Raw genomic sequence first — 27,141 nt, 5'->3', positions numbered from 1 at the left:
AGGTAATATGTACATGTAGGTTATTAAAGTGACTATGCAAAGATGACAACAACAGAGTGTAGCAGCGGTGTATAATGGTGTGGGGGGGGGGGCATTTGATTAGATGTTCAGTAGTCTTATAGCTTGGGGGTAGAAGCTGTTTAGAAGCCTCTTGGACCTAGACTTGGCGCACCGGTACCGATGGCCGTGCGGTAGCAGAGAGAACAGTGTATGACTAGGGTGGCTGGAGTCTTTGACAATTTTTAGGGCCTTCCTCTGACACCGCCTGGTATAGAGGTCCTGGATGGCAGGAAACTTTGCCCCAGTGATGTACTGGGTTGTACGCACTACCCTAGGAGTTTTGTGCCTACCCAAAAACGGGGTTAAATATGTGTAATGATAATGCTGTTAAATCAGCACCTTGATATGCCACACCTGTCAGGTGGATGGATTATCTTGGCAAAAAATTCTAAATCAAATAGCTAAATGATCCATGGTATGACCATCTTAAAACAATTCCATATGTTAGCTTAGTACCCCCTCCTCAACGGCTTCGACTTTTAGAGGCGATTAAGGTGTTTACTTGTCCTAATAATGCGAAAGATTGCTCAGAAAACAAGGTGTTTTAATCAGTGTATGCTCACTTCGATTTTGACCTTACACCGATTAAGGTAAGCAGAGTAAGGTGTTTACATGACTATTGCATAATCTGCCTACTGCCATAATCAGTTTAAAATCGAATTATTAGTATGCATGTAAACATACTAAATATAATTGAAATCAAGTCTAAAAAGTAGTAGATCTGTTCTCTGTGTGCCCTTTCTACGCTTCCCATTCTTAAGTTTCATTTTTGCATCTTTTACTTTCAGTTTTGTAAACCAGCTTCAAACAGCTGAAAATACAGTATTTTCGTTTTTGGAAAATATATTTCACAGCGGTTTAGATGGTACAATTGTTCACTGCACTGCACTTGCTTATTTTGTCACATAATCAGAAATTAGGCTAACTATTCACTATACTAGTTTAGCATCCAGGAAATGCTGGGGTGATTTCTGCATAGTGCATCATTAGAAAAATAATTAAAAACGATTAAAATCAATTGCCCATCTAAGCATTACCCCATGAATGAGCTCCAAGTTCCTCTGTCGTTCACACTGACTGATGATCAGTCTGATTTGATTTGACCATGCCCCATTGCTCATGTGCACACATTTATCGACCAAATCCACTGTGCTCCCCTAAAAACGACATGCAAAGATGAAAACTCTGATAAATTGGAGAAACTTCTCTGGAGATGAGCCTGATAAGATTATTCAGACTGTAACGACTAACTGGCTGACTTGTTACTGACTTATTGACTGACTAGCTGACTGGCTGGCTGACTGACTGACTGGCTGACTGTAGCGACTGGCTGACTGGCTGACTGACTGACTGGCTGACTGGCTGACTGGCTGACTGACTGACTGGCTGACTGTAGTGACTGGCTGACTGGCTGGCTAACTGGCTGGCTGACTGACTGGCTGGCTGACTGTAGCGAATGGCTGACTGACTATCTAGCTGACTGGCTGGCTGACTGTAATGACTGGCTGACTGACTGGCTGGCTGACTGTAGCGACTGGCTGACTGACTGGCTGGCTGACTAGCAACTGGCTGACTGGCTGGCTGACTGACTGGCTGACTGGCTGACTGTAGTGACTGGCTGACTGACTAACTGGCTGACTGACTGTAGCGACTGGCAGACTGACTGGCTGGCTGACTGTGACTGGCTGACTGACTGACTGGTTGGCTGTCTGTACCGATTGGCTGGCTGACTGACTGTAGCCACTGGCTGACTGACTGGCTGGCTGACTGTAGCAACTGACTGGCTGGCTGACTGACTGTAATGACTGGCTGACTGTAGCAACTGACTGGCTGGCTGACTGACTGTAATGACTGGCTGACTGGCTGGCTGACTGTAGTGACTGGCTGGCTGACTGTAGCGACTGGCTGACTGACTGACTGACTGGCTGGCTGACTGTAGCAACTGGCTGACTGGCTGGCTGGCTGGCTGGCTGGCTGACTGTAGCGACTGGCTGACTGACTAACTGGCTGACTGTAGCGACTGGCAGACTGACTGGCTGGCTGACTGTGACTGGCTGATTGGCTGACTGACTGACTGGTTGGCTGTCTGTACCAACTGGCTGGCTGACTAACTGTAGCCACTGGCTGGCTGACTGTAGCAACTGACTGTCTGGCTGACTGACTGTAATGACTGGCTGACTGACTGGCTGGCTGACTGTCGTGACTGGCTGACTGACTGGCTTGCTGACTGTGACTGGCTGACTGACTGGTAGGCTGGCTGTACCGACTAGCTGGCTGACTGACTGTAGCCACTGGCTGACTGACTGGCTGGCTGACTGTAGCAACTGACTGGCTGGCTGGCTGACTGTAGCAACTGACTGGCTGGCTGACTGACTGTAGCAACTGACTGGCTGGCTGGCTGACTGTAGCAACTGACTGACTGGCTGACTGACTGTAGCAACTGACTGACTGGCTGACTGACTGTAGCAACTGACTGGCTGGCTGACTGACTGTAGCGACTGGCTGACTGACTGACTGACTGACTGACTGACTGACTGGCTTGGTGACTTGCTGACGCTGGCTAATTGACTGTATATCTTGTTAAGGACAAGGTTCTTTATCCAGCTGATATCATTGCTATTGTCCTGTAAACATTACAGTTTACCCATACCTCACATAAACCCACGTTACAGCAAACCAAATAAGGTAATCGCAGCGAGAAGAGGCTCAGGGAGTTGTCTGTTTCATTTCCTCCTTGCATCGGCATGGTTTCCAAAAAGCAAACCAAGAAACTGATATGCCTTTACGATTTCCTTATCTGAATTGGTTACATAAACTTTGACTGTTTAGAGCTTATTTTTTCTTCTTCTAATTCCACAAGGAAATTGTCCCTTAAATCAGGACCCCATTTTTTTCGATATCATTTCTCTTTAGTGAATTAACAATGACTATTTTACAATCATGGACAAACAATACTTGTTCCAGAACAACACAGGGTTCAATTGCCAGTTTGGTATAGTTTGCTGTAGCTCGGTGAGAGAATACAAAGTGCTTTTTTGAACAGAACTTATTGTAGGAAACAAATGTCTTATTATTTTTCAGCTAATGCCTATTTGTGTGTGTGAGGTGATGCACACGTCCTATTAACTAGAGGGAATTCCTCGACTAACCATTATCAGTGTGATGCAGGTGTGGGGTCCATCTTCAAGTACTGTATAAGATTACTATCTCAGTGATTTACTGCTTTATTAAATCAAATCAAACTTTATTTGCCACATGCGCCGTATACAACAAGTGTAGACTTTACCGTGAAATGCTTACTTACAAGCCCTTAACCAACAGTGCAGTTCAAGAAGAAGAAAATATTTACCAAGTAGACTAAAATAAAAAGTAATAATAAAAAGTAACAGAATAAGAATAACGAGGCTATATACAGGGGGCACCGGTACTGAGTCAGTGTGCGGGGGTACAGGCTAGTTGAGGTCATTTGTACATGTAGGTAGGGGTGAAGTGACTATGCATAGGTAACAAAGAAACAGCGAGTAGCAGCAGTGTACAAGGGGGGGTGGGGTGAATGTAAATTGTCCGGTCGCGATTTTTATGAATTGTTCAGCCGTCTAATGGCTTGGGGGTAAAAACTGTTGAGGAGCCTTTTGGTCCTAGACTTGGCCCTCCGGTACCGCTTGCCATGCGGTAGCAGAGAAAACAGTCTATGACTTGCGTGACTGGAGTCTCTGACAATTTTATGGGCTTTCCTCTGACACCGCCTATTATATAGGTCCTGGATGGCAGGAAGCTTGGCTCCAGTGATGTGCTGGGCCGTTCACACTACCCTCTGTAGCGCCTTACGGTCATCTTACTACTATTACTGTAGTAAGATGGCATCAGGGGCAGCATGAACAGGGCGACCATGTCTACCGGCGCCATAACATCTGCTAAATATGTGTACGCAACCAATACAATTATATTTGATTTAGTATCAATACAGAAACCAGACCAGTGTCTGCTGCCGTTAACACAGGTCCAAAGAGCACTACCATAGTTGCATAAGAGCTCCCAGCTCATAAACTCTTTCTAACATGTTCTGTGATTCAATTTGTAGATTTTGATATGGATTATTTAGGTTACTGGTTAGCGTCTGGAAGCCGGCCCAGAATTGAAGGTCCAAACGCACTAGGAGAGTGAGTGGGTAGGAGCCGACTTTGCTCCGGTCTTCTTGAGCAGTGAGTCTGCAGCATGACAGATCAAAGTCAAAGTGCCATAAAGGAGATGTGTCAGGGCCAGGAGTTTCAGTCGTTTCCTCGTTCCTTGTGCTATCCTGGTAGGATTGTGTTAACGTCATCTAACAATCATATGAGACCCACATCTACTGTACAGGACTAACTAAAGAACTGGGATTTCAATGAGGACCATCACCTGAGTTGCTACGAGTAAGTTCGTCTATGTGTGTTTTTGTGGTATTTCTTGTGGAGTTATGAAATGTGGCAATAGTCATTACCCACTGGATACAAACATCAATTCAACATCTATTCCACGTTGGTTCAATGTCATTTCATTGAAATGACGTGAAAACAACATTGCTTCAACCAGTGTGTGCCCAGTGGGTAGGCTGAACGGTGTAGAGTAACGATTTGCAGTCATTTCAGCCGTCCTTCTAGAAGGCGATAAAAGGCCTTGAGTTCTGTATTGTTGGTCTTGTATAATATGTTGTTAGAATGGATGATTGTAGTTATTGAGCACCATTATCACCATATAATCACCATTGGAATCTTTTCTTTTAAAATTGAGATCACAGACATTGAGATCACAGTATCTCCCGGTTTACATTATATAATCCACAGATATTTCGTGAAAAAATGCAAGACTCGTGTCTCTCTTGTTTCTTGAATTTAGGAAATAGGAGGGTTTTATCATGGTGATGTTGAGAAAGGTAAGCTCCTCGATATGATCTATGTTGACTATTTGATCAATGTAACCCGGATGCCATCCTTTGGTTATAAAGGTTTTTGAAATAGAAAACTGTTATGTGATCAGCACTTTCATTGCCTAGTCATTCCAACTCCTTTGGACCTTAAAATGACCATAGGAGATGACTATACAGCGCAAACAAATTTGATACCGGACTAGGAATTCTCTCATGCATTACGTCTGAATGTGATCTATCTACGGTTTGGGGACAATGTCATTGCCATTCAATTCAGGAAATGGCTTGAAATGGAAAAATCCCTATTCCGGTATCAAATCTGTTTGCAATGTATCTCCTATGGTCATTGTCATGGAGTTGGGAAGACACCGTAAACAGATCTGTGCTAGAAAATACCTATGTTGAATTGTAAGCTTTAGCACACTGGCAATCTTAGATGCTCCACAAACAATTTATTAGATCTTACACAATGATCCTACGGTCACCAGTGTGATGGAGTTTCTTGCAATAGGTCTTTGCACGCTATCCTTTTTTTCAATAGAATAACACACTTTTGAATGTAAGGGTAAAATCTGCGTTCTTTCAAATGTATGATCCTGAACCACGGAGTTTCTTGCTCCCAGGGTGAGTGGGTGTGGGTGGACTCTGGTACCGAGGTGCCCATCGGAGCCCGGGTCAAAGTGACCGACACTGGACACCAGCTGCTGGTGGACGATGAAGGAAAGGTGACCGTGGTACTTCATTATACATGTATTGTATTGAATCGCATGACTCTAGTATTTTAATGTACTGCTGGTCTCAAATTAGCTCAAGATATAAATCAATCACTTTAGGGAATAATCTATCAAAGCACTATCTCATTTACAAATTACATAATTTAGAAGGTTAAAAACATTTGTTTATTATTGTCTTTTTACTGTATTTTTGCATTCTGCACTGCTCTGTTATAAAATGATGTAATGCCAAAACCAAAACTTAAAGGGACAGTTTAAAAACAAAGCTAAAGTTTTCAGACCTTCAGACCTCTAAATGTGACATTATGTAACTGAAGATGTCTAAAAAATCCAGTATTGATGTCAATCTGTGCCTAAATTTCTGTGTATTTTCCCTGTATTGTTCCCAGGAATACAAGCTCTCCCAGAAGGAGGACTCCATCAGGGTGATGCACCCCACCTCGGTAGAGGGGGTGGACGACATGATCCGCCTGGGGGACCTCAACGAGGCCGGGCTCCTCAGGAACCTCCTGGTCCGACACAGACAAGGCATTATCTATGTGAGTCCCCTGTTGTACTACACTACCCATAATGCTTGGTGTAACATAAAAGGTTTGGTCTTGATGTTCTGAATCTTTTGAAGCTAACATATTGGTGTAACCCCTCTCCGTACCAATACACCCATCACTGCTCCTACACTTGCTTGCTGTACATTCAGACCCTTTCTACGCTATGGATGTTGGACTATTTTGTTTATTTTGGAAACAAACAGAAGAAATATGAAAGATTCATGAAAGACGTTCACAGAATTATTAATGTGGTGCCCCCCCAAAAAGTGGGCTGCGCAAGCCTGAACCTTTGTTATTGTCTTGTGCACAGACCTACATAGGCTCTGTGCTGGTGGCAGTCAACCCTTACCAGGAGCTTCCTCTCTACACCGCCGACCAGGTGAGGCGGTACCATGGGCGTAGGCTGGGCGAACTACCCCCGCACGTCTTTGCCATCGCAGATACCTGCTACTTCAACATGCGCCGCCACAACCGAGACCAGTGCTGTATCATCAGGTTAGACTGGCAGCATTCCACTTGTCAGACACTCAAGTCATTCCGTTGAGAATTAGGAAACCAAAGCAGAAGTGTCACTTTTTTTTATTGTGTTTGGAATATGTTATTTTGATTTGATTTGAAGATGCTCTTTGGAGGGGTTCAGTCCTACTTTTTACATTGACATTTACACTGGATATACACCTGAAATCCAATAACTGTTTCTCTCTTTTCTCTGTCAGTGGGGAGTCGGGTGCAGGGAAGACTGAGAGTACCAAGCTCGTACTTCAGTTCCTGGCTGCAGTAAGTGGACAGCACTCCTGGATAGAGCAGCAGATACTGGAGGCTAACCCTATACTAGAAGGTAGGCTCTTTACTGATTCAAATATTTTCTCTACAGTACATCTCTCTCCCTCTCTTTCTCTCTCTCTATGTCTCTCTCTGTCTCTCTCTCTATGTCTCCCTCTGTCTCTCTCTCTCGCTCTCTCTCACACACGGATACACACATATGCACACACATACACGTCTATGAGACTGAGAGGGGTCTGTGTTTTTACACAGACACACACACTATCGTAATTGTTGTTACTCATGACAACCTTCCTATTCCTGCGTTCCCCCAGCATTTGGGAATGCCAAAACGATTCGCAACGACAACTCCAGTCGCTTTGGGAAATACGTGGAAATCTTCTTCAGCAAAGATGGTGTCATCGAAGGGGCTCGACTGGAACAGTACTTACTGGAGAAGTCTCGTGTCTGCCATCAGGTAGGGCAGCAAAGGCAGTATCTTTTAAGAACATGTAGAACATGAGGAAATGTCATAGCTAATTGCTTCATAATAGGAATTGATTCCAAAACCATCTAAACTATCTCTGGTAAACAACAGGTTTGTCTAATTTAAGATGAATTTATGTGTGTTTGTACTTGGAAGAGGACAAAATTCATTGTTGGATTTTCCAGTATCAAGGCAAAAAGGTTTAATGTCCTGAGATTTTGATATATTGATATATGTAACACTACTGTTAATTTTTACTAACCAACGATAGGCCATGGAGGAGCGGAACTACCACATATTCTACTGCATGTTAACGGGGATGACAACAGAACAGAAAAGAAATCTGTGTTTGGGAGATGCCTCTGAATTCAACTACCTCAAGAGGGTAATATCACTAGACTGCTACAACATGACCACTTACAGGTTTTCCTACTCACATTTATACATCTAGCTCATTAATACATTACGTTTTTACTGGGTACAACTAAGTAACTGTCCACTGGGCACAGGCGTCAGTTCAACATCTAGTTTTGATTTACAGTGCCTTCAGAAAGTATTCATACCCCTTCACTTATTCCACATTTTGTTGTGTTACAGCCTGAATTCAAAATTGATTAAATTGTGGTTGTTTTCCTTACCCATCTACACACAATACCCCATATTGACAAAGTGAAAACATATTTTTAGAATTTTGGGCAAATTTATTGAAAATGAAATACAGAAATATCGCATTAACATACATTTTCACACCCCTGAGTAAATATATGTTAGAATCACCTTTGGCAGTGATTACAGCTTTGTGTCTTTCTGGGTAAGTCTCAAAGAGTTTTGCACACCTGGATTGTACAATATTTGCACATTATTCTTTAAAAAAATTCTTCAAGCTTCGTCAAGTTGGTTCTTGATCATTGCAGACAGCCATTTTCAAGTCTTGCCATAGATTTTCAAACCAATTTAAGTCAAAACGTAACTAGACCACTAAGTAATATTTAATGATGTCTTGGTAAGCAACTCCAGTGTATATTTGGCCTTGTGTTTTAGGTTATTGTCCTGCTGAAAGGTGAATTTGTCTCCCGTTGTCTGTTGGAAAGCAGACTGAACCAGGTTTTCCTCTTGGATTAGCTCTATTCCATTTATTTTTATCCAACAAAAAATCCCTAGTTCTTGCCGATGACCAGCATACCCATAACATGATACAACCACAACCATGCTTGAAAATATGAAGCGTGGTAGTGATGTGGTTTGTTGGATTTGCCCCTAACACAAAGCTTTGTGTTCAGGACATGAAGTTCATTTTGTAGGTTTACTTCAGTGCTTTATTGCAAACAGGATGCATGTTTTGGAATATTTGTATTCTGTACAGGCTTCCTTCTTCTCTCTCTGTCATTTAGGTTAGTATTGTGGAGTAACTACTATGTTGTTCACAGCCATTAAACTCTGTAACTGTTTTAAAGTCACACATTGGCCTCATGGTGAAATTCCTGAGCGGTTTCCTTGCTCTGAGTTAGGATAGACGCCTGTATCTTTGTAGTGACTGTGTGTATTGATACACCATCCGAAGTGCAAATAATAATAGATTTTTTGTACGCATCTACCAATAGGTTTCCTTTGCGAGGCATTGGAAAACCTCCCTGGTTTTTGTGTTTGAATCTGTGTTTGAAATTCACTGCTCGACTGAGGGACCTTACAGTTAACTATATGTGTGGGGTACAGAGATGAGGTAGTCATTCAAACATCATGTTAAACACTATTATTGCACACAGAGAGAGTCCGTGCAACTTATCGTGTAACTTGTTAAGCACATTTTTACTCCTGAACTTATTTAGGCTTGCCATAACAAAGGGATTGAATACTTATTGACTCATGAAATGTCAGCTTTTCCTTTTTAATTAATTTGGAAACATTTCTAAAAACATAATTCCACTTTGACATTATAGGGTATTGTGTGTAGGCCAGTGACACAAAATCTCAACTTAATCCATTTTAAATGTAGGTTATAACACAACAAAATGTGAAATAAGTCAAGGGGATTGAATACTTTTTGAAGGAAACTGTATAACCTTAGACCCTGTGTTCTAAAGGGGGACTGTGTTGTTTGCGATGGACGTGACGATGCTAAGGACTACACCCGTATCCGCACGGCCCTGAAAATCCTCACCTTTACTGAGACCCACTGCTGGGCGATCCTCAAGCTGCTTTCTGCACTACTCCACCTGGGCAATGTCAGCTTTGAAGGTGGAGTCCTCTCTGGGTCTATGACCTGATGTCTGAGTGTGTTCTTGGGGAATATGACCTGGGCCTTGTCCTCACCCAATCCCCCCCAACCCAAATGGCCATATTTCTTGAGATCATAAAATACTTGAATGTTGATGTGTTTTTGTTGTTGTTATTTTTTATTTTGTAATGTGAAAGCTCTGATTGACCAAGTTTTCTTTTGTTATTTACCTTACAGCCTCCATCTTGGATAACATGGAGAGCTCTGATGTCAGTTCATCGGATCACTTTACAATTGCAGCCAAATTGCTGGAGGTAGGCATATTTTTTTTCTGGTATGTTTTTTAATAACATATTATGAATATACAGTACAGTTTACATGATATACATATATCTTCATATCTCCCTTACAGGTGCAGCCTGCGTCTCTGGGTATGAGCTTGACTTACCGCTCCTTCATGACCAACAGAGAGCGAGTGTCCAAACCCCTCAGCTCTGAACAGGCAGCCGACTGCAGGGACGCCTTCGTTAAGGTAATGATGCCACACCTGTTTGAAGGTGCCAAGGAAAGATATACAGTAGGCTATCTCCTGAAAGAAGAGGGAAGACAACATACATATTCATAAAGGCACATAATCCTTAATCTTTACTTAAGATCCGTGGGTGAATGGACTAACTCGAGTCTTCCATTGACATCAGTGCACGATTTACTTGATTGTTGAGTTAAGAGCTCTAGGTTTTGGTCCATATTCTATTCAAGAGTATGTGTGTTGTTTGTGTCATGATTTCTTCAGGCAATATATGGTAAACTATTTATCTGGATTGTTGGGAGAATCAACAGTGCCATCCATAAGACTCCCACCAATGGTCCCAAATACGTCCGTAACTCCATTGGCTTGCTGGACATCTTTGGGTTTGAGAACTTTGCCTCAAACAGGTATTCCAGTCAATATCAAATACTAATTTCCCTTGTTGTTTGTGACAGTCGACACGCAGATAGTTTAATACAGGCTTGTATGTCCTTCATGCTCTCTCCCCGATCCTGTGTAACCAACCGGTCAATAACACAAGCCTTTTCCACATGCTTTTTCACAGCTTTGAACAGCTGTGCATCAACTTTGCCAACGAGCAGCTGCAGCAGTTCTTTGTGCGTCATGTGTTCAAGCTGGAGCAGGAGGAATACACTAAGGAGGACATCGTCTGGAAGAACATCACCTTCAACGACAACACGCAAACCCTTGATCTCCTGGTTGGGAAGCCCCTCAATGTGTTGGCTCTGATCGATGAGGAGAGCCACTTTCCCAAGGTAAACTATCTCAAATTTCTCTAATAAACCATTCTGTGAAGGCAATCTGAATTGGAGAGGTTTGTGACAACCTTGAATGTTTCTTCCAGGGCACAGATGTCACCATGTTGAACAAGATGAACCAGGTTCATGCCAAGGGCAACATCTACATTCCGTCTAAGAACACCCACGATATGGAGTTTGGGATCCGCCATTTTGCTGGGGTTGTTTACTACGACTCAAGAGGTAACCAGAGAAAAAGGGATCACATAAAATATTAGTTGATTTGCTGGGACACAGGAATATGTGTTTTTTTTACTCACCATTTGATCCTGTATGTTTTTCATTCAGGATTCCTGGAGAAGAACAGAGATACTCTCAGCTCTGACATTATCAAGTTGATTGACACGACCACCAACAAGCTGCTGAGACAGATCTTTGAGGCACAGCTCAGTGCTAATGTAGTGAAGAACCCTGCCAGCAACAACAGGATCGTTATGACACCCAAGAGCTCTCTACGGGTTTGTAGCTGCTGTTATTATTTGGATTCTGAATATCCAACTCCCGTTAGCTACACTGAACAAAAATATAAAACGCAACATGCAACAATTTCAAAGATTTTACTGAGTTACAGTTCATATAAGAAAATTAGTCAATTGAAATAAATAACTTAGGCCCTAATCTATGGATTTCACATGACTAGGAATACGGATACGCATCTGTTGGTAACAGATACTTAAAAAAAGGTAGGGGCTTGGATCAGCAAAGTTGCTGGATATTGGCAGGAGTTGGAACATGCTATCGTACAGGTCGATACAGAGCATCCCAAACATGGTCAATGGGTGACATGTCTAGTGAGTACACAGGCTGGGACATTTTCAGCTTCCAGGAATTGTGTACAGATCCTTGTGACATGGGGCCATGCATTACCATGCTGAAACATGAGGAGATGGTGGCGGCTGAATGGGTCGACAATGGGCCTCAGGGTCTCGTCACGGTATCTCTGTGCATTCAAATTTCCATCTATAAAATGCAATTGTGTTCATTGTCCGTAGCTGATGCCTGCCCATACCATAACCCCACCGCCACCATGGGGCACTCTGTTCACAACATCGACATCAGCAAACCGCTCGCCCACACAACGCCCGATACAGTTAAAACCGGGATTCATCCATGAAGAACACACTTCTCCAGCATGCCAGTGGCCATCAAAGATGAGCATTTGCTCACTGAAGTCGGTTACAACGCCGAACTGCAGTCAGATCAAGACCCTGGTGAGGATGACGAGCATGCAGATGAGCTTCCCTGAGACGATTTCTGACAGTTTGTATAGAAATTCTTTGGTTGTGCAAACCCACAGTTTCATCAGCTGTCAGGGTGGCTGGTCTTAGATAATCCCGCAGGTGAAGAAGCTGGACATGGAGGTGCTGGGCTGGCGTGGTTACACGTTGTCTGTAGTTGTGAGGCCGGTTGGACGTACTGCCAAATTTTCTAAAACGACGTTGGAGGGGGCATATGGTAGACAAATGAACATTCAATTCTCTGGCATCAGCTCTGGTGGACATTCCTACAGTCAGCATACCAATTGCACGCTCCCTCAACATCTGTGGCATTATGTTGTGTGACAAAACTGCAAATGTTAGTGGCCTTTTATTGTCCCCAGCTCAAGGTATACATGTTTAACCTCTTTTGGCGCATGAACCGCTAGCGGGACACCTACGACAACATCTGGTGAAATTGCAGAGCGTGAAATTCAAATTACAAACATCGTAATATTAAACATTCATGAAAATGTGTCATACATCATTTAAAAGCTTAACTTCTTGTTAATCCAACCACGTTGTCAGATTTCAAAAAGGCTTTACGGCGAAAGTATACCATGCGATTATCTGAGGACAGCACCCGACACCAAAATACTTTTTCAACCAGCACAGGCGTCACAAAATCACAACTAGTGATTAAATAAATCACTAATCTTTGAAGATCTTCCTCTGTTTGCAATCCCAAGGGTCACAGCTACACAATGAATGGTTGTTTTGTTCAAAAAAGTCCAAAAACGTTTAAACTGACGTTTAAATCCAAAAACGTCAGTTTAGTTGGCGCCAATGATCTCAGTAATCCACTTGCTCATCATGCATACAAAGAAATCCAAAAAGTTACCAGTAAAGTTCGTCCAAACAAGTCAAACGATGTTTCTAATTAATCCTCAGGTACTCTAATATCTAAATAAATTATAATATTTACGACGGAGAATAGAATGTTCAATAGGGAAGATAAATAACGAAGAGCGCGCACCTCATTCACGTGCCAACATTACCACTTTTCTAGTGAGAGACACCTTGTAGTTCTTCAAAAAACAAACCTGAAACCCTTTCTAAAGACTGCTGACATCTAGTGGAAGCCATAGGGTCCTATCTATTTGTATTTCCCATAGGCAAGCACTGGCCTGTTAAGCAAACGGCCTGTGACCTCAAAAAAATTCTGGATGGATTTTCCTCGGGTTTTTGCCTGCCATATCAGTTCTGTTATACTCACAGACATTATTTTAACAGTTTTAGAAACTGAGTGTTTTCTATCCAATGCTACCAAGTATATGCATACCTAGCTTCTGGGCCTGAGTAACAGGCAGTTTACTTTGGGCACGTCAGTCAACCATTATTCTGGACAAAAACCAGTATGCTAATGAAGTTAATCAGCTTCTTGATATGCCACACCTGTCAGGTGGACTGGTTATCTTGGCAAAGAAGAAATGCTCACTAACAAGGATGTAAACATATTTGTGAACAACATTTGGGGGGAATTCCAGTTTCTCCACATGGCTTTCCTATATGTATGGTCACTGACAACGGTCCAAAATTCCACACAGATGACATTGTGATCTTTCTCCTCAAAGGCGGCCGAGACGGACGGCAGGAAACAGGTGTCCACGCTGAGCGGTCAGTTCCGCCAGTCCCTGGACTCCCTCATGAAGGCCCTGTCCATCTGCCAGCCACACTTTATCCGCTGCTTCAAGCCCAACGACAACAAGAAGTCCATGGTGAATAAGACAGCCATTTGTAGCACTGGGCCAGATACAACGAGACATGATTCATTGATGGTGCAATATCACAATCGGTGGAGGTCAAACTCACACAAAACAGAAAAATGTGATTAGGGAGAATGGCAGTTTCACACCATACACATTTTACAATTCCACGGAAGTCCCTTTTTTCCATCCTACAGTGCACTCCACTCTACTAAAACAAGCTTATGAATGTCTCTGTCTTCCTCAGTGTTTTGACAGAAACCTGTGCATACGTCAGCTGCGGTATTCTGGAATGATTGATACCATCAGAATCCGGAAACTGGGATATCCAATCCGTCACACATTCAAGCAGTTTCTGCAGCGGTACAGAGTGCTCCTGAAGACAACCGTCTGTGACCCCAAAACTGTAAGACATTATATAATAGGATGATGATGATGATGATGATGATGATAAAGAGGACAGCGATAATGATATTTGTTAGCATTCAAATCTCCAAAGTTGTCGTTGCTTTTAGTTTTGTGGTTATGGTTCCCAATATCCTCCTCCCTCTCCTAACCCAGGAGTCAGCATCAGCCTGCTGTATTGCCATTTGCAAGGCCGTGATCGCAGGACATGATGACTGGAAGATCGGCACGACTAAGATCTTCCTAAAGGTGCAGTTAAACCTAGATTTTTCTGTCCAAGTCAAAATGATTCTAAGCCGTAATGTGTACACCACCCAGCCGGGGAGGGGATCCAAGCCAGATGGCAAAAGAGGTATTGTAGTTGTAGTAATTTAGTTTGCTAGCCGGGAGATGCACCTGGCTCACTCCTAACTGGTGCTAGCTTCGGGGCAGGGGCTTTAGCCACTATAGACACTCGGTAGCAGCGGTGATCCGGTGCCAAGGTCCAGAGCTTACGGCAAGGATCCGGTAGTGTAGTGGATTCTAGCCGTGTTTGGGTGGTTTCCGGGTGAACAACTGAGTAGGCCGGGAGGTGGGCCTGGCTCAGGGCTTGCTTCGGTACTGGGTCACTCGGTGGCAGCTAGCTAGCTGTGAAGATCAGGAGTAATGGTCCAGGGTTTACGGCAGGAATCCGGCGTTGTAGTGGAGAAACAGTCCGATACTGGTAGGCTGGCAAGTATTATCCAGGCAAAAAAAAAGGGCTGGTATCTGTGCAGAAGGTAAAGCAGTGGCTAACAATGACTAAATAGCTTGTAGCTATTTAGCTGGTTAGCTTCTGATGGCTAGCTTCTGATGGCTAGGTGGTTCTGGCTATAAGGTCAACAACAACAAAAAAATTGCAGTTCCGTATCACATTGGGTGACGCAGGTTTCCGGAAGGTATAATTGATTTAAAAGGGAAAAGAGATTGAAAATAAAATTGAAATATATACAAAAAAGGCAGAAAAATACAAAAGTACACGAGAGGACGAACAAAACACGTCTGCACTGCTACGCCATCTTGGAAGAGCAGCCATGTTGTAACAGCAGTGAATCCCAAATGTCACTTAAAGCAATTCGAATATGTTACAATGATGTTGGTCTAGGTTTTTGAAAAGGTCCACATTAATCGTCTATAACCTGTCTCCACCCTCTTCCCTTTCAGGATGCCCATGACTCCCTACTGGAGTGGGAAAGAGAGCGAGAGCTCAACAGGAAAGCCCTCACCATCCAGAGGGTCATTCTTGGCCACAGAGACAGGTAAATGAGGAACACTGAGACACACAGCTTGGAGGGAACACAGGATAGAAAATGGCATGCGACATGTCATACCTGACACAGGGACTTCAATGTTTGGGATGTTGTAAGACATTACATAGCACACCGGCAGTGGTCACTGACATGGGTTTATCTGTTATTCTCTCTAATACCCCAATCTAAAGGTTTACCACAGAGTTACATACAGTTGTTACTATTGTTTTAATACAGTAGTTCTTACAGTCTGCTCTATTGATGTTTTGTTGAAATGTATTCCTCTTGTAGGAAGAGCTTTGTAAAGAAAAGGAGAGCCGCTGTGGTGATACAGAAGCATTGGAGAGGTTACGAAGACAAGAAACAATATAGAAAGGTAAGTCACTGGCTAAGTTTCAAGTGGCAATTAGGGAGGTCTGATGCCGAAAAAGAAAGACAATTCTTGTCTACTTTACCAATATTTTCTCCTCTTTTTGCCCAAAAATTTGTGTGAAGTTCCAGTATTTAGCTACACCACTACATGGTAAAAAAAAGTAATTAAATACTGAAAACACTACCAATATTTGAATTGAGTTCAACTACCACCAAGCTACAGCAAAATACTATTAAATTACTAGTTGAACTACAACACTGGTAAGGACTAGTTCACTGCACCACAACACTGGTAAGGAGTCAACTCAGATACACTTTTGTAGACAAACTGAGGTGATATTGATTAAATGCCCTAGCTAAGGAGTGCACATTATTGTGCTGATAGAGATTTTCTTATTTTCTTTTTTTTTATAGGCTGGATCAGCTTTTAACATATCTTTCGCTTTTCTCTCTGCTGCTCACATTTACCTTCTACAAACATCATTTATCCTCCTCTCTGTCTCGTTCAACTAGCTCCAGCGCGGCTTTCAGCGTCTGCAGTCTAAGATCCGGGGTCGTCTGTCCCGGCTGCATTACCTGAAGGAGCTGGCGGCGGCCGTCACTATGCAGTCCCAGGTGCGCGGGTACCTGGCCAGGAAGAGTTATAAGAGCAAGAGAGAAGCTGTGACTGTCCTCCAGGCACACACCAGAGGCATGCTGGCTAGGAAGACCACCAACAAGATGAGGACAGATGTGAGTTCTGACATTTGAGAAAAGTGTGTGTGTGTGTGTGTGTGTGTGTGTGTGTGTGTGTGTGTGTGTGTGTGTGTGTGTGTGTGTGTGTGTGTGTGTGTGTGTGTGTGTGTGTGTGTGTGTGTGTGTGTGTGATTGCAAGCCTGTTTTTGCATCTGTGTGCAAATTCAATATATATCTGTGTGTGTGTGTGTGTGTGTGTGTTCATGCAAGCCTGTTTTTGCACCTGTGTGCAAGTTCAATATATCTGTGTGTGTGTGTGTGTGTGTGTGTGTGTGTGTGTGTGTGTGTGTGTGTGTGTGTGTGTGTGTGTGTGTGTGTGTGTGTGTGTGTGTGTGTGTGTGTGTGTGTGTGTGTGTGTGTATGCAAGCCTGTTTTTGCACCTGTGTGCAAGTTCAATATATCTGTATGTGTGTGTTTGTGTATGTGTCTGTGTTAGGCATTCCTATCAGCCCGGGAGCGGGAGGCGAGGGAGCAGACAGCCGCAGAGCTCCAGCGGAGGCTAGAGGAGGTCCTCAGCCAATCACAACAGGCTGCTGCCGAGCCAGAGCCAGTCAGTGAGCAAGAAATGGTGGAAACCATGTTTGAATTCCTGCCCCACAAAGTGTCAGTAGGAGGGCAGGAGGGCCCGGCTCCAGAGGGCTTTGAGGTGATGCTCACAACCAATGGTGGATCTTAATGTCATATCAACATAGGTTTCCATTTGCTATAGTCTTATATGTCTTAATACCTCAGTGACGAACACTGCTAACAGAATGACCACATCCACCTAATCCTCTCTTCTCATTGAAGAAGCATTATAATATTCTACTATTCTCTCCAACTCAAAGAAAAAAGTATCTAATTGAGTATCCAACTGCACTCTCCCTATCCGTCCTCAGGACTTGGAGAGAACGCGAACAATCCCAGAGGTGACTGAGGAGAGCCGAGAGGAGAGTCAAGATGAGAGCCCAGTAGAAACCCCAGCTCCGGTAGTAGTACCAGTACCAGTACCAGTACTAGCTCGGACTGAACCAACTCCTGCACCAGCACCAGTACCAGTGGAGCTACCAGTGGTGGAGTACGATGATGAGGATGAGGAGTTCTCCTTCATCAAGTTCAGTGCTCTGCACTTCCAGGGCTCTGCTACCCACAGTCACATCACCCAGAGGCTGCGGCAGCCCCTGCTCTACCACGAGGACGAGGGGGACACACTGGTGAGAAGTCAACATCAGGCTTCTGTGTCTCTCAGAGGGATCCAAAGCAAGGACGGCATTTTTCTTCCTCTGTCACATATTCCACATTATAAACTGGGTGGTTCGAGCCCTGAGTGCTGATTGGCTGAAAGCCGTGGCATATCAGACCATATACCACGGGTATAACACAACATGTCTTTTTACTGCTCTAATTATGTTGGTAACCAGTTTATAATAGGAATAAGGCACCTCTGGGGTTTGTGGTACATGGCCAATATACCACGGCTAAGAGCTGTATCCAGGTACTCTGCGTTGCGTCGTGCGAAAGAACAGCCCTTAGCCGTAATATATTGGCCATATACCACACCCCCTCGGACCTTATTTCTGAATTCTTCTCTCCTCTTTTCTCTTTTTCTACTGTACATTCTCCTCTCCTCCTCCATTTTCCTCCTGCTGTTTTGTTTTGTTCCTCACTTCACCCCATTCTTTTCTTTTCCCTTCCATTCCCCACTTTCTCCTCTCCTCTCCTCTCCTCTCCTCTCCTCTCCTCTCCTCTCCTCTCCTCTCCTCTCCTCTCCTCTCCTCTCCTCTCCTCTCCACTCCTCTCCTCTCCTCTCCTCTCCTCTCCACTCCTCTCCTCTCCTCTCCTCTCCACTCCTCTCCGCTCCTCTCCTCTCCTCTCATCTCCATTCCGCTCCGCTCCTCTCCTCTCTGCTCCTCTCCAGGCCTGTCTGACAGTGTGGTGGATCATCTTGAGGTTCATGGGGGACATCGCTGAGCCTAAACAGATCAACCAGGAGCCCTCCACCGTCATCCAGAAGAACCTTGGCCAGAGACAGAACAGGAGGCTCAGCAATCTGGTGGGCCTGGATCAGGTACTGAACATAAGGCCTTACTAGGACTTAACCTTACATTCAACTCAGTTCAATAGGACTTTATTCATCCCTGACGAGCAATAGGAAAAATATCGCTACTCACTGATTCCCTTAATGTGATGACAATAGACACTTGTGTCATTTAATGTGTTTCTAATAGTTTCCTGTTGTACTGAGTTTTTGCTGACTGAATTCACCCACTAAACAGTTTTTCAGATGTCTAATTCGTCATATACATTTTTCCATCAGAAAATACTAAGGAAAAATAGAAAGAAAGAAGGAATGGGGAACAGAAAAGCATCGGCCATTATAGATGAGGTATGTTACATACACATTATTTTGTCCTCAGAACTAAAATGAGTCTGAATATCCATGATGTAACAACACAGGCTAATTGTCCAGATGGGATACAGTTTATGTAAAATTGATGTCAAAAGTAGATTTTTTTGTTGTTGTGCATTTTAGCTAACCCTACTCTTTTCCTAACCTTAATCTAATTCTCCTAAACTGCTAAGTCATTTCTCCTAACATGCTGCCTAAGTTGTCCTAACCTGCGACGAAAAGGCAAATAGGACATAAGCTGTAGCCGCTCCAGACTAAACCGGCTAATTGTCTCGTTGTGCTCCTCATCTCCTCCAGCCAGAGACTATGACGGAGGAGAAAGACATTCTAATTGGAGAGGGGCGCACTTTGGATCGGCCAATACCCGACCTGGAAAAACTGCACATTATTGTTGGATACGCCCTATCCAGACGAGATATAAGGTAACAAACCGAATTACAACACGTAAACAATGTTACCCAGATATTTCCCAGTTATTGATGTCTACAAAAGTAATTTGTTTGTCATCCCAAAACTGTTTCATTCAGAACTAATAAAGGATTACAGCTACAGTTGCAATGCAAATGAATTGGATCCAATCAAAACTGATACTGATAACTGATAACTTGAGCCCTGTCTGTCCATGTTTGTCCGTGTAGGGATGAGATCTATTGTCAGATCATTAAACAGCTGGTGAACAATAAGAACCAGAAGAGTTCCCTCAGAGGCTGGGTCCTCCTGTCCATCTGTCTTGGTATCTTCCCCCCAACAGAACTCCTTATGCAGGTCAGGCTAAAGTTGACATTTTTTCACCTGTGGCTGTATGTCTTGAGGCGCTGTGTTTTTACATATAGTCATACTGAATTTATGACCCAGGCCCCACTCAATCAATTACATACACTGTAATTCTATTCTATTCCACCCTATTCTATTCCACAGTATCTGGAGAGCTTCCTGCGCAGAGGGCCAAGTAGCTATGGTCCCTACTGTGCTGAGCGCCTGCGTCGCATCGTGGCCAATGGGGAGCGAGGCGAACTGCCTTGTTGGATAGAGCTTCAGGTAAGATCCATGACAGAGACATACTCATCTGGGTGCCATCTCCCATCTGACACAATGCAACAGAATTGGGGGGTAGGCCTGTCAGGACTCAAACACCCTAGCCAAAGAATCTCAAATCTCTTGACGATGTCGCTAGGTGTCGACTACTACTGCTGTTAAGCAGTATCAACACTACAGATCATGGACAGTATTCATGACAAATGTCGCGTTCAAAACAACTGGGAACTCAGAACTGGGAACTCGGAAATCTCTGACTTCCGACTTTAGTGTGTTCAAGACAACTGGGAACTCTGGGAAAAAAAATGCTCCGATTAGGAAAAATTGTTTCGAACGGTCATCCAACTCGGAATTCCAACTCTGGAACTTAGGCCTCTTTCTAGAGCTCCGACTTTCTGACTGACGTCATGATTTGACCCCGTAATTTTCTGAGTTCCCAGTTGTCTTGAAATCACCATCAGAGCAGGTTTGGTCAGACAACAATACATTGACTGATCAGAAACAGACTGGCACTCATGTTAAATGATGAGAGGTCGCATCAGAGTTATGTGAGAGACAGTTGCTAAACTACAGCTACATGCGCCAACCACTGCTAATATCCCACCTACTCCAACATATGAAATCGATTCTCTGTTTTTGCTCTGCCGACATATCTTTATGGCGGCAGGTAGCCTAGCGGTTAGAGAGGTGAGTCAGCAACCGGAGGATTTCCTGTTCGAATACTGGATCTGACAGGAAAAATCTGTCGGGAAGTGAGCTGGCAACCAGAGTGTTGCTGGTATCAAATACTAGATGCTATTGCCTACCGTTGTGCCCTTGAGCAAGGCACTTAACCCCACACAACAACTGCTCCACGGGGGCGCAGTGTGGTAGCTCCCTGTTCCAACCTGTCCAACCCCTATATGTGTCTTTTGGAAGGGTTGGGATAAATGGAAGTCAATGTTCGGTTCGACCTTGTGTACAATTGACGAATAAGGTGATCTTACAATGAATCTTATGACAGTGACTGTATTAGTAAGGAGACAGGACACCAAAACCGTATGTGTGCAGTACAGAGCAATATGGGTCCTGTAGTAAGTAGTCAATTATACTGCAAGGACTAATTATTCCCATGTCTCCACCTTCCCACATGTAGGCCGTCAAGACCAAGAAGCCTACACAAGTATCTGTGGCCCTGATGGACGGCCTTAGTGTCAGCCTGCCTGTTGACTCAGCCTGTACCTCTGCTGAGGTGTGCCAGGCTCTGGCCAAGAAAGTCAACATCAAGGATACCTACGGATTCTCTCTTTACATCGGCTTCTATGAGAAGGTGAAGGAAACCCCCAAGGGTTTTGGGGATACCTAGCCATGCAACTAAAACGAGTACATACAGATGTATGATCTTCATTTTAGCCAGTTTGTTACAGCAGGAAAACAGTCCTGCAGCAACAGGAAATGTGAATTATTATGTGGATTATAATTAATGGATATTTTTGTAGGAGTTGATGTATTTTTCGTAAGGGAAAAACGAGTCTGTAATTTCTAAGTGTATATTACAAACTCCAGAAGCTTTTTTTACAACTCAAATACACTACAAGTTTGAAATCTCCTGCATTACAGGAAAGTTCTCCTGCAACAGGGTGATCAAATGAAGGTCCTACATCTGTATTGACAAAGAAGATACATAATAAATACAACAGTGTCAATAGGTACTCTTCTTAGTCGCATGGCAAGGGGATACCTAACTGTGGTGTCCTGGGTACTTGGCATCATGCCTTTGAAGTTGCTCATTCATTGTCAGTTCAATATTGAGATTGAAAAGGGACAACATTGACTTGATAGCATTTGACTACCATTCATTAGCATCTTCACTAGCTTTCAGAAGTTGACTAACATTGACTTGCATTGACTAGCCCTGTGATATGTTTTGACTAGCTCTGGCATATTTTGACTAGCCCTGTGACATGTTTTGACTAGCTCTGGTATATTTTGACTAGCCCTGTGACATGTTTTGACTAGCTCTGGCATATTTTGACTAGCCCTGTGACATGTTTTGACTAGCTCTGGCATATTTTGACCAGCCCTGTGACATATTTTGACAAGCTCTGACATATTTTGACCAGCCATGTGACATGTTTTGACTAGCCCTGTTACATGTTTTGACTAGCTCGGACATGTTTTGACTAGGCCTGTGACATGTTTTGACTAGCCCTGACATGTTTTGACACTGTGCTTTTTTCCAGGTGTGGTCCCTGGGCAGTGGCGGGAAGCACGTGATGGACGCTATCTCGCAGTGCGAGCAGGAAGTGAGGCGGAAGGGCGAAGAGGAGCAGCACGCCTCCTGGAGACTCTACTTCCGCAAGGAGTTGTTTACGCCCTGGCACGATTCCTCGATAGATGCCGTCAGCACGGATCTCATCTACAGACAGGTCATCAGAGGCCTCAAGTCTGGGGAGTACCATTCTGAGAAGGTGCGTCGTTGTTTTTTTTGTTTTTTTTTAACCTTTATTTTGACAGGGAGTCAATGCTGAGACCAAGGTCTCTTTTCCAGATGAGCCCTGTTTAGCTCAACAATACACATCAAAATACAAGACACACATTAAACTACACATCCATATACACATTAAAATAAATGTTATTATACAATACATGAAAAGCAAAACACAATCGTAAAAAACAGTACACCGCCTAAGACTCCACCCACCCAGACAATGTGGATATCATATCACTGATGGTGACATTGTGAAAGTAGCCTCCATTACTCTCGAGGGTAGGTTGACCGTGAACCAAGCATGAATCTTAGGAGTCACAATGTCTCACTGAACTCTATGTAAGAAATCATAAAATAATAAAAATCAATTACCACTATTGTTGAAAAAAAGAAAAGATATAAAGACTGCTTATGTTTGAGGTGGAAATTCTATTAACTTAACAACTAAACTGTTATTCTTTATTAATTGGACCTAAACAGACTTTGTATTTATTTGTTGTGTCATCCAGGAGGATGACTTTGTCCAGCTGGCAGCGATGTACTACTATGTGACGTTTGGGTCTACCAACAGTGTAGAAAATGCCAAGAAGGTGGTGGGGGAATGCATCACTACTGAACTTATTGAGACCAAGTCACAAGGAAAATGGATTCAGCTGGTCACCGCAGCACATACACAGGTACTGCTACTCACTGGTGCAATAAGTAATGGCCAGACAACCTGTAGTATATTCTGTTCTAAAATTCCTGCTATTCAGTGTGCTAACCCTATCAAGTAAAGTAAAGCAAAGTAAAATAAATAATTCAAATGAAAAGTTAAGTAGAATAAAGGAAAGTTAATGCCAGACAAAATGATTCAACTAATAATGATCCTAATCATTCTCACAGGGTCCTTACATAAACAGCAGAAGGAGCACAGACAGCGTGAAGGGGGATGTGGTTGACTACGCTCGTCAGAAATGGCCCATCTTCTTCTCCAAGTTCTACGAGGTTACGCAAATGTCAGGTAAGTCTAACAGGAATATGTCCGCATAATGTACCAAGTGAAGTTGCTATCATTTTTCATGGTGAAGTTTTTAGTTGGTTTAAATCAGGCAAAATATGTATTTTATTTGTCAAAGACGATTTTATTACTAAGGTATTTGTATCCCCACAGGACCTCCTCTATCCAAAAGCAATTTTATTGTGGCCATCAACTGGAATGGGATCTCCTTTCAGGACGAGAAAGAGAAGAAGCTCCTTGAGCTGCCGTACCCAGAGGTGACTGGGGTGAACAAGTCTAGGTATGAACAGGCTATACCAAGGCCCTGTTTAAATATTTCAGAAATGCATCCCTCCTTCCTTCTTCCCTTCGAAGTGATCACTGATCTGAATTGGTTGGTTTTGAGGTAATGGAGTGATAACCTTACTCACAGCTATCCAATCACTTATAGGTCTGTTTACCTCAAGGAAACAAGGAAAAAGGATGAATTTCTTAAGTGTTCCAACAGGGCCCAGAATATATAGACAGAACCTAGTTTTATACACTGGCTGTTTATTGTTCAGTTGTCAGGTAGTGGTGGTCGTCATGGTTCACATACTCCCTCATACCGACATTCAATCCACCATCAAGTTATAACATACATTTCACATACGTTTCATATGTTCATCAGTGATGACGGCAGGATCGACAGCAGTCAGTCTGTGAGCCTGGCCACACTGAGAGGGCAGTTCCTACTGCAGTCTGTGGAGGCAGGGGAGATGGCTGACCTGATCCAGTGGTACCTGGAGGGCCTGAAGGAGCGCTCCGTCTACGCAGTGGCCCTGCAAGACGTCAACAGACAGGGTACGAATATGACAATGAATCACTTGATCACTCACCTCACAGCTGAGGTTCACTGATTTTGGATAAGTTTGTTAAGCTTTGTATCTCTGAGCTACAGAGGGTAAGTTACAGTAGATGGATGTATTTGTCAGAATCATAATACTTACTAGTATATCTACAGACACTTCATAACTGAGGTTCATCCATTTGGATGAGATGGGTGAAGGCCATGCTGCGTAGCACTGCTTAAGAGGGGTGGGTTTCTGGATGTTTTCCATAGAATTCTAATGCTGTAAATTGTAGTGGAAAACAATGTATTTGTCCCCATCAGATAACAACAGGTAGTCAGTGTTTAACAGAAAACAATATCCTAAAAGAACCCTTCATATACAGTAGGTGCTTTTGGCTGGGGATCATGCATGACCTAATACGGTTTCTCTTATATACAGTGCACGGAAAGTATTCAGACCCCTTGACTTTTTCCACATTTTGTTACAGCCTTATTCTGAAATGGATGAATTGAAAATGTTTTCCTCATCAAGCTACCACATAACGACAAAGCGAAAACAGGTTAAGACATTTTCACAAATGTATAAAAAATTCAAAAACAGAAATACCTTATTTACATAAGTATTCACAACCTTTACATTTTACATTTTTTGTCATTTAGCAGACGCTCTTATCCAGAGCGACTTACAGTAGTGAATGCATACATTTCATTTCATGCATTTTTTAAAATTAATTAATTAATTACATTTTTTTGTACTGGCCCACTGTGGGAATCAAACCCACAACCCTGGCGTTGCACACACCATGCTCTACCAACTGAGCCAGAGGGAAGCTGTGGCTCAGTTTGCTATGAGACTCGAAATTGAGCTCAGGTGCATCCTGTTTCTACAACTTGACTGGAGTCCACCTGTGGTAAATTGAATTGATTGGACATTGGACAAAAGCACACACCTGTCTATATAAGGTCCCACAGTTGACTGTGCGCGGCAGAGCAAAAACCAAGCCATGAGGTCGAAGGAATTGTCCATAGATCTCCGAGACAGGATTGTATCGAGGCACAGATGTGAGGAAGGTTACCAAAATCTTTCTGAAGCATTGAAGGTTCCCAAGGACACAGTGGCCTACATCATTCATAAATCGAAGAAGTTTGGAACCACCAAGACTCTTCCTAGAGCTGGCCGCCCGGCCTAACTGAGCAATTGGGGGAGAAGGGCCTTGGTCAGGGAGGTGACTGAGAATCCAATGATCACTCTGACCATGTGCTCCAGATTTCCTCTGTGGAGATGGGAGAAACTTCCAGAAGGACAACCATCTCTGCAGCACTCCATTAATCAGGCCTTTTTGGTAGAGTGGCCAGACGGAAGCCACTCCTCAGTAAAAGGCACATGACAACCCGCATGGAGTTTGCCAAAAGGCACCTAAAGCCTCTCAGACCATGAGAAAACAAGATTCTCTGGTCTGATGAAATGAAGATTGAGCTCTTCAGCCTGAATGCTAAGCGTCACGTCTAGAGGAAACCTGGCACCATCCCTACGGTGAAGCATGGTGGTGGCAGCATCATGCTGTGGGGATGTTTTTCAGCGGTATGGACTGGGAGACTAATAAGGATCGAGAGAAAGATGAACGGAGCAAAGTACAGAGGGATCCTTGATGAAAACCTGCTCAGAACCTCAGACTGGGGCGAAGGTTCACCTTCCAACAGGACAACGACCCCAAGCACAAAGCCAAGACAACGCAGGAGTGGCTTCGGGACAAGTCTCTGAATGTCCTTGAGTGGCCCAGCAAGAGCCCAGATTTGATCCCGATTGAACATCTCTGAAGAGACCTAAAAATAACTGTGCAGCAACGCTCCCCATCCAACCTGACAGAGCTTGAGAGGATCTGCTGAGAAGAATAGGAGAAACTCCACAGATACAGGTGTGCCAAGCATGTAGCATCATATCCAAGAAGACTCAAGGCTGTAATCGCTGCCAAAGTTGCTTCAACAAAGTACTGAATAAAGGGTCTGAATACTTATGTAAATGTGATTCATTTTTAAAAATAAACTCAGCAAATAAAAAAGAAACGTTCTCTCACTGTCAACTGTGTTTATTTTCAGCAAACTTAACATGTGTAAATATTTGTATGAACAAAACAAGACTCAACAACTGAGACATAAACTGAACAAGTTCCACAGACATGACTAACAGGAATGGATTAATGTGTCCCTGAACAAAGGGGGGGGGGGGGGGGGGTCAAAATCAAAAGTAACAGTCAGTATCTGGTGTGGCCACCAGCTGCATTAAGTACTGCAGTGCATCTCCTCCTCATGGACTGCACCAGATTTGCCAGTTCTTGCTGTGAGATGTTACCCCACTCTTCCACCAAGGCACCTGCAAGTTCCCGGACATTTCTGGGGGGAATGGCCCTAGCCCTCACCCTCCGATCCAACAGATCCCAGACGTGCTCAATGGGATTGAGATCCGGGCTCTTCGCTGGCCATGGCAGAACACTGACATTCCTGTCTTGCAGGAAATCACGCACAGAACGAACAGTATGGCTGGTGGCATTGTCATGCTGGAGGGTCATGTCAGGATGAGCCTGCAGGAAGGGTACCACATGAGGGAGGAGGATGTCTTCCTGTAACGCACAGCGCTGAG

The 27,141-nt window shown here is 43.6% G+C and overlaps 1 protein-coding gene across 1 annotated transcript in view; it reads left to right on the top strand.

The window, feature by feature from the left end:
- Positions 1-4,278: 4,278 nt before the first annotated feature.
- The window catches only part of LOC115170031 (unconventional myosin-VIIa), a 36,367-nt gene continuing 13,504 nt past the window's right edge, over positions 4,279-27,141 (top strand). Inside the window, exons 1-34 of the mRNA XM_029726263.1 lie at positions 4,279-4,469; positions 4,933-4,969; positions 5,587-5,688; positions 6,087-6,236; positions 6,556-6,740; positions 6,962-7,083; positions 7,343-7,485; positions 7,766-7,879; positions 9,576-9,729; positions 9,947-10,023; positions 10,122-10,241; positions 10,503-10,645; positions 10,804-11,014; positions 11,104-11,239; positions 11,345-11,514; positions 13,887-14,030; positions 14,266-14,424; positions 14,580-14,672; positions 15,606-15,700; positions 15,983-16,067; positions 16,577-16,795; positions 17,235-17,444; positions 17,677-17,991; positions 18,696-18,845; positions 19,095-19,163; positions 19,485-19,609; positions 19,826-19,952; positions 20,106-20,225; positions 21,358-21,531; positions 22,445-22,672; positions 23,202-23,369; positions 23,578-23,695; positions 23,846-23,972; positions 24,342-24,514. Coding sequence (XP_029582123.1) covers positions 4,952-4,969; positions 5,587-5,688; positions 6,087-6,236; positions 6,556-6,740; positions 6,962-7,083; positions 7,343-7,485; positions 7,766-7,879; positions 9,576-9,729; positions 9,947-10,023; positions 10,122-10,241; positions 10,503-10,645; positions 10,804-11,014; positions 11,104-11,239; positions 11,345-11,514; positions 13,887-14,030; positions 14,266-14,424; positions 14,580-14,672; positions 15,606-15,700; positions 15,983-16,067; positions 16,577-16,795; positions 17,235-17,444; positions 17,677-17,991; positions 18,696-18,845; positions 19,095-19,163; positions 19,485-19,609; positions 19,826-19,952; positions 20,106-20,225; positions 21,358-21,531; positions 22,445-22,672; positions 23,202-23,369; positions 23,578-23,695; positions 23,846-23,972; positions 24,342-24,514 — 4,744 coding nt within the window. The 5' untranslated portion in view covers positions 4,279-4,469; positions 4,933-4,951. The remainder of the gene's footprint in view (positions 4,470-4,932; positions 4,970-5,586; positions 5,689-6,086; positions 6,237-6,555; positions 6,741-6,961; positions 7,084-7,342; positions 7,486-7,765; positions 7,880-9,575; positions 9,730-9,946; positions 10,024-10,121; positions 10,242-10,502; positions 10,646-10,803; positions 11,015-11,103; positions 11,240-11,344; positions 11,515-13,886; positions 14,031-14,265; positions 14,425-14,579; positions 14,673-15,605; positions 15,701-15,982; positions 16,068-16,576; positions 16,796-17,234; positions 17,445-17,676; positions 17,992-18,695; positions 18,846-19,094; positions 19,164-19,484; positions 19,610-19,825; positions 19,953-20,105; positions 20,226-21,357; positions 21,532-22,444; positions 22,673-23,201; positions 23,370-23,577; positions 23,696-23,845; positions 23,973-24,341; positions 24,515-27,141) is intronic.

Source organism: Salmo trutta, chromosome 31 (assembly GCF_901001165.1).
Source record: "Salmo trutta chromosome 31, fSalTru1.1, whole genome shotgun sequence".
In the NCBI taxonomy this organism is placed as follows: domain Eukaryota; kingdom Metazoa; phylum Chordata; class Actinopteri; order Salmoniformes; family Salmonidae; genus Salmo; species Salmo trutta.
The sequence above is the reverse complement of the archived record's forward strand: the minus strand, read 5'-3'. Positions and strand labels throughout refer to the sequence as shown.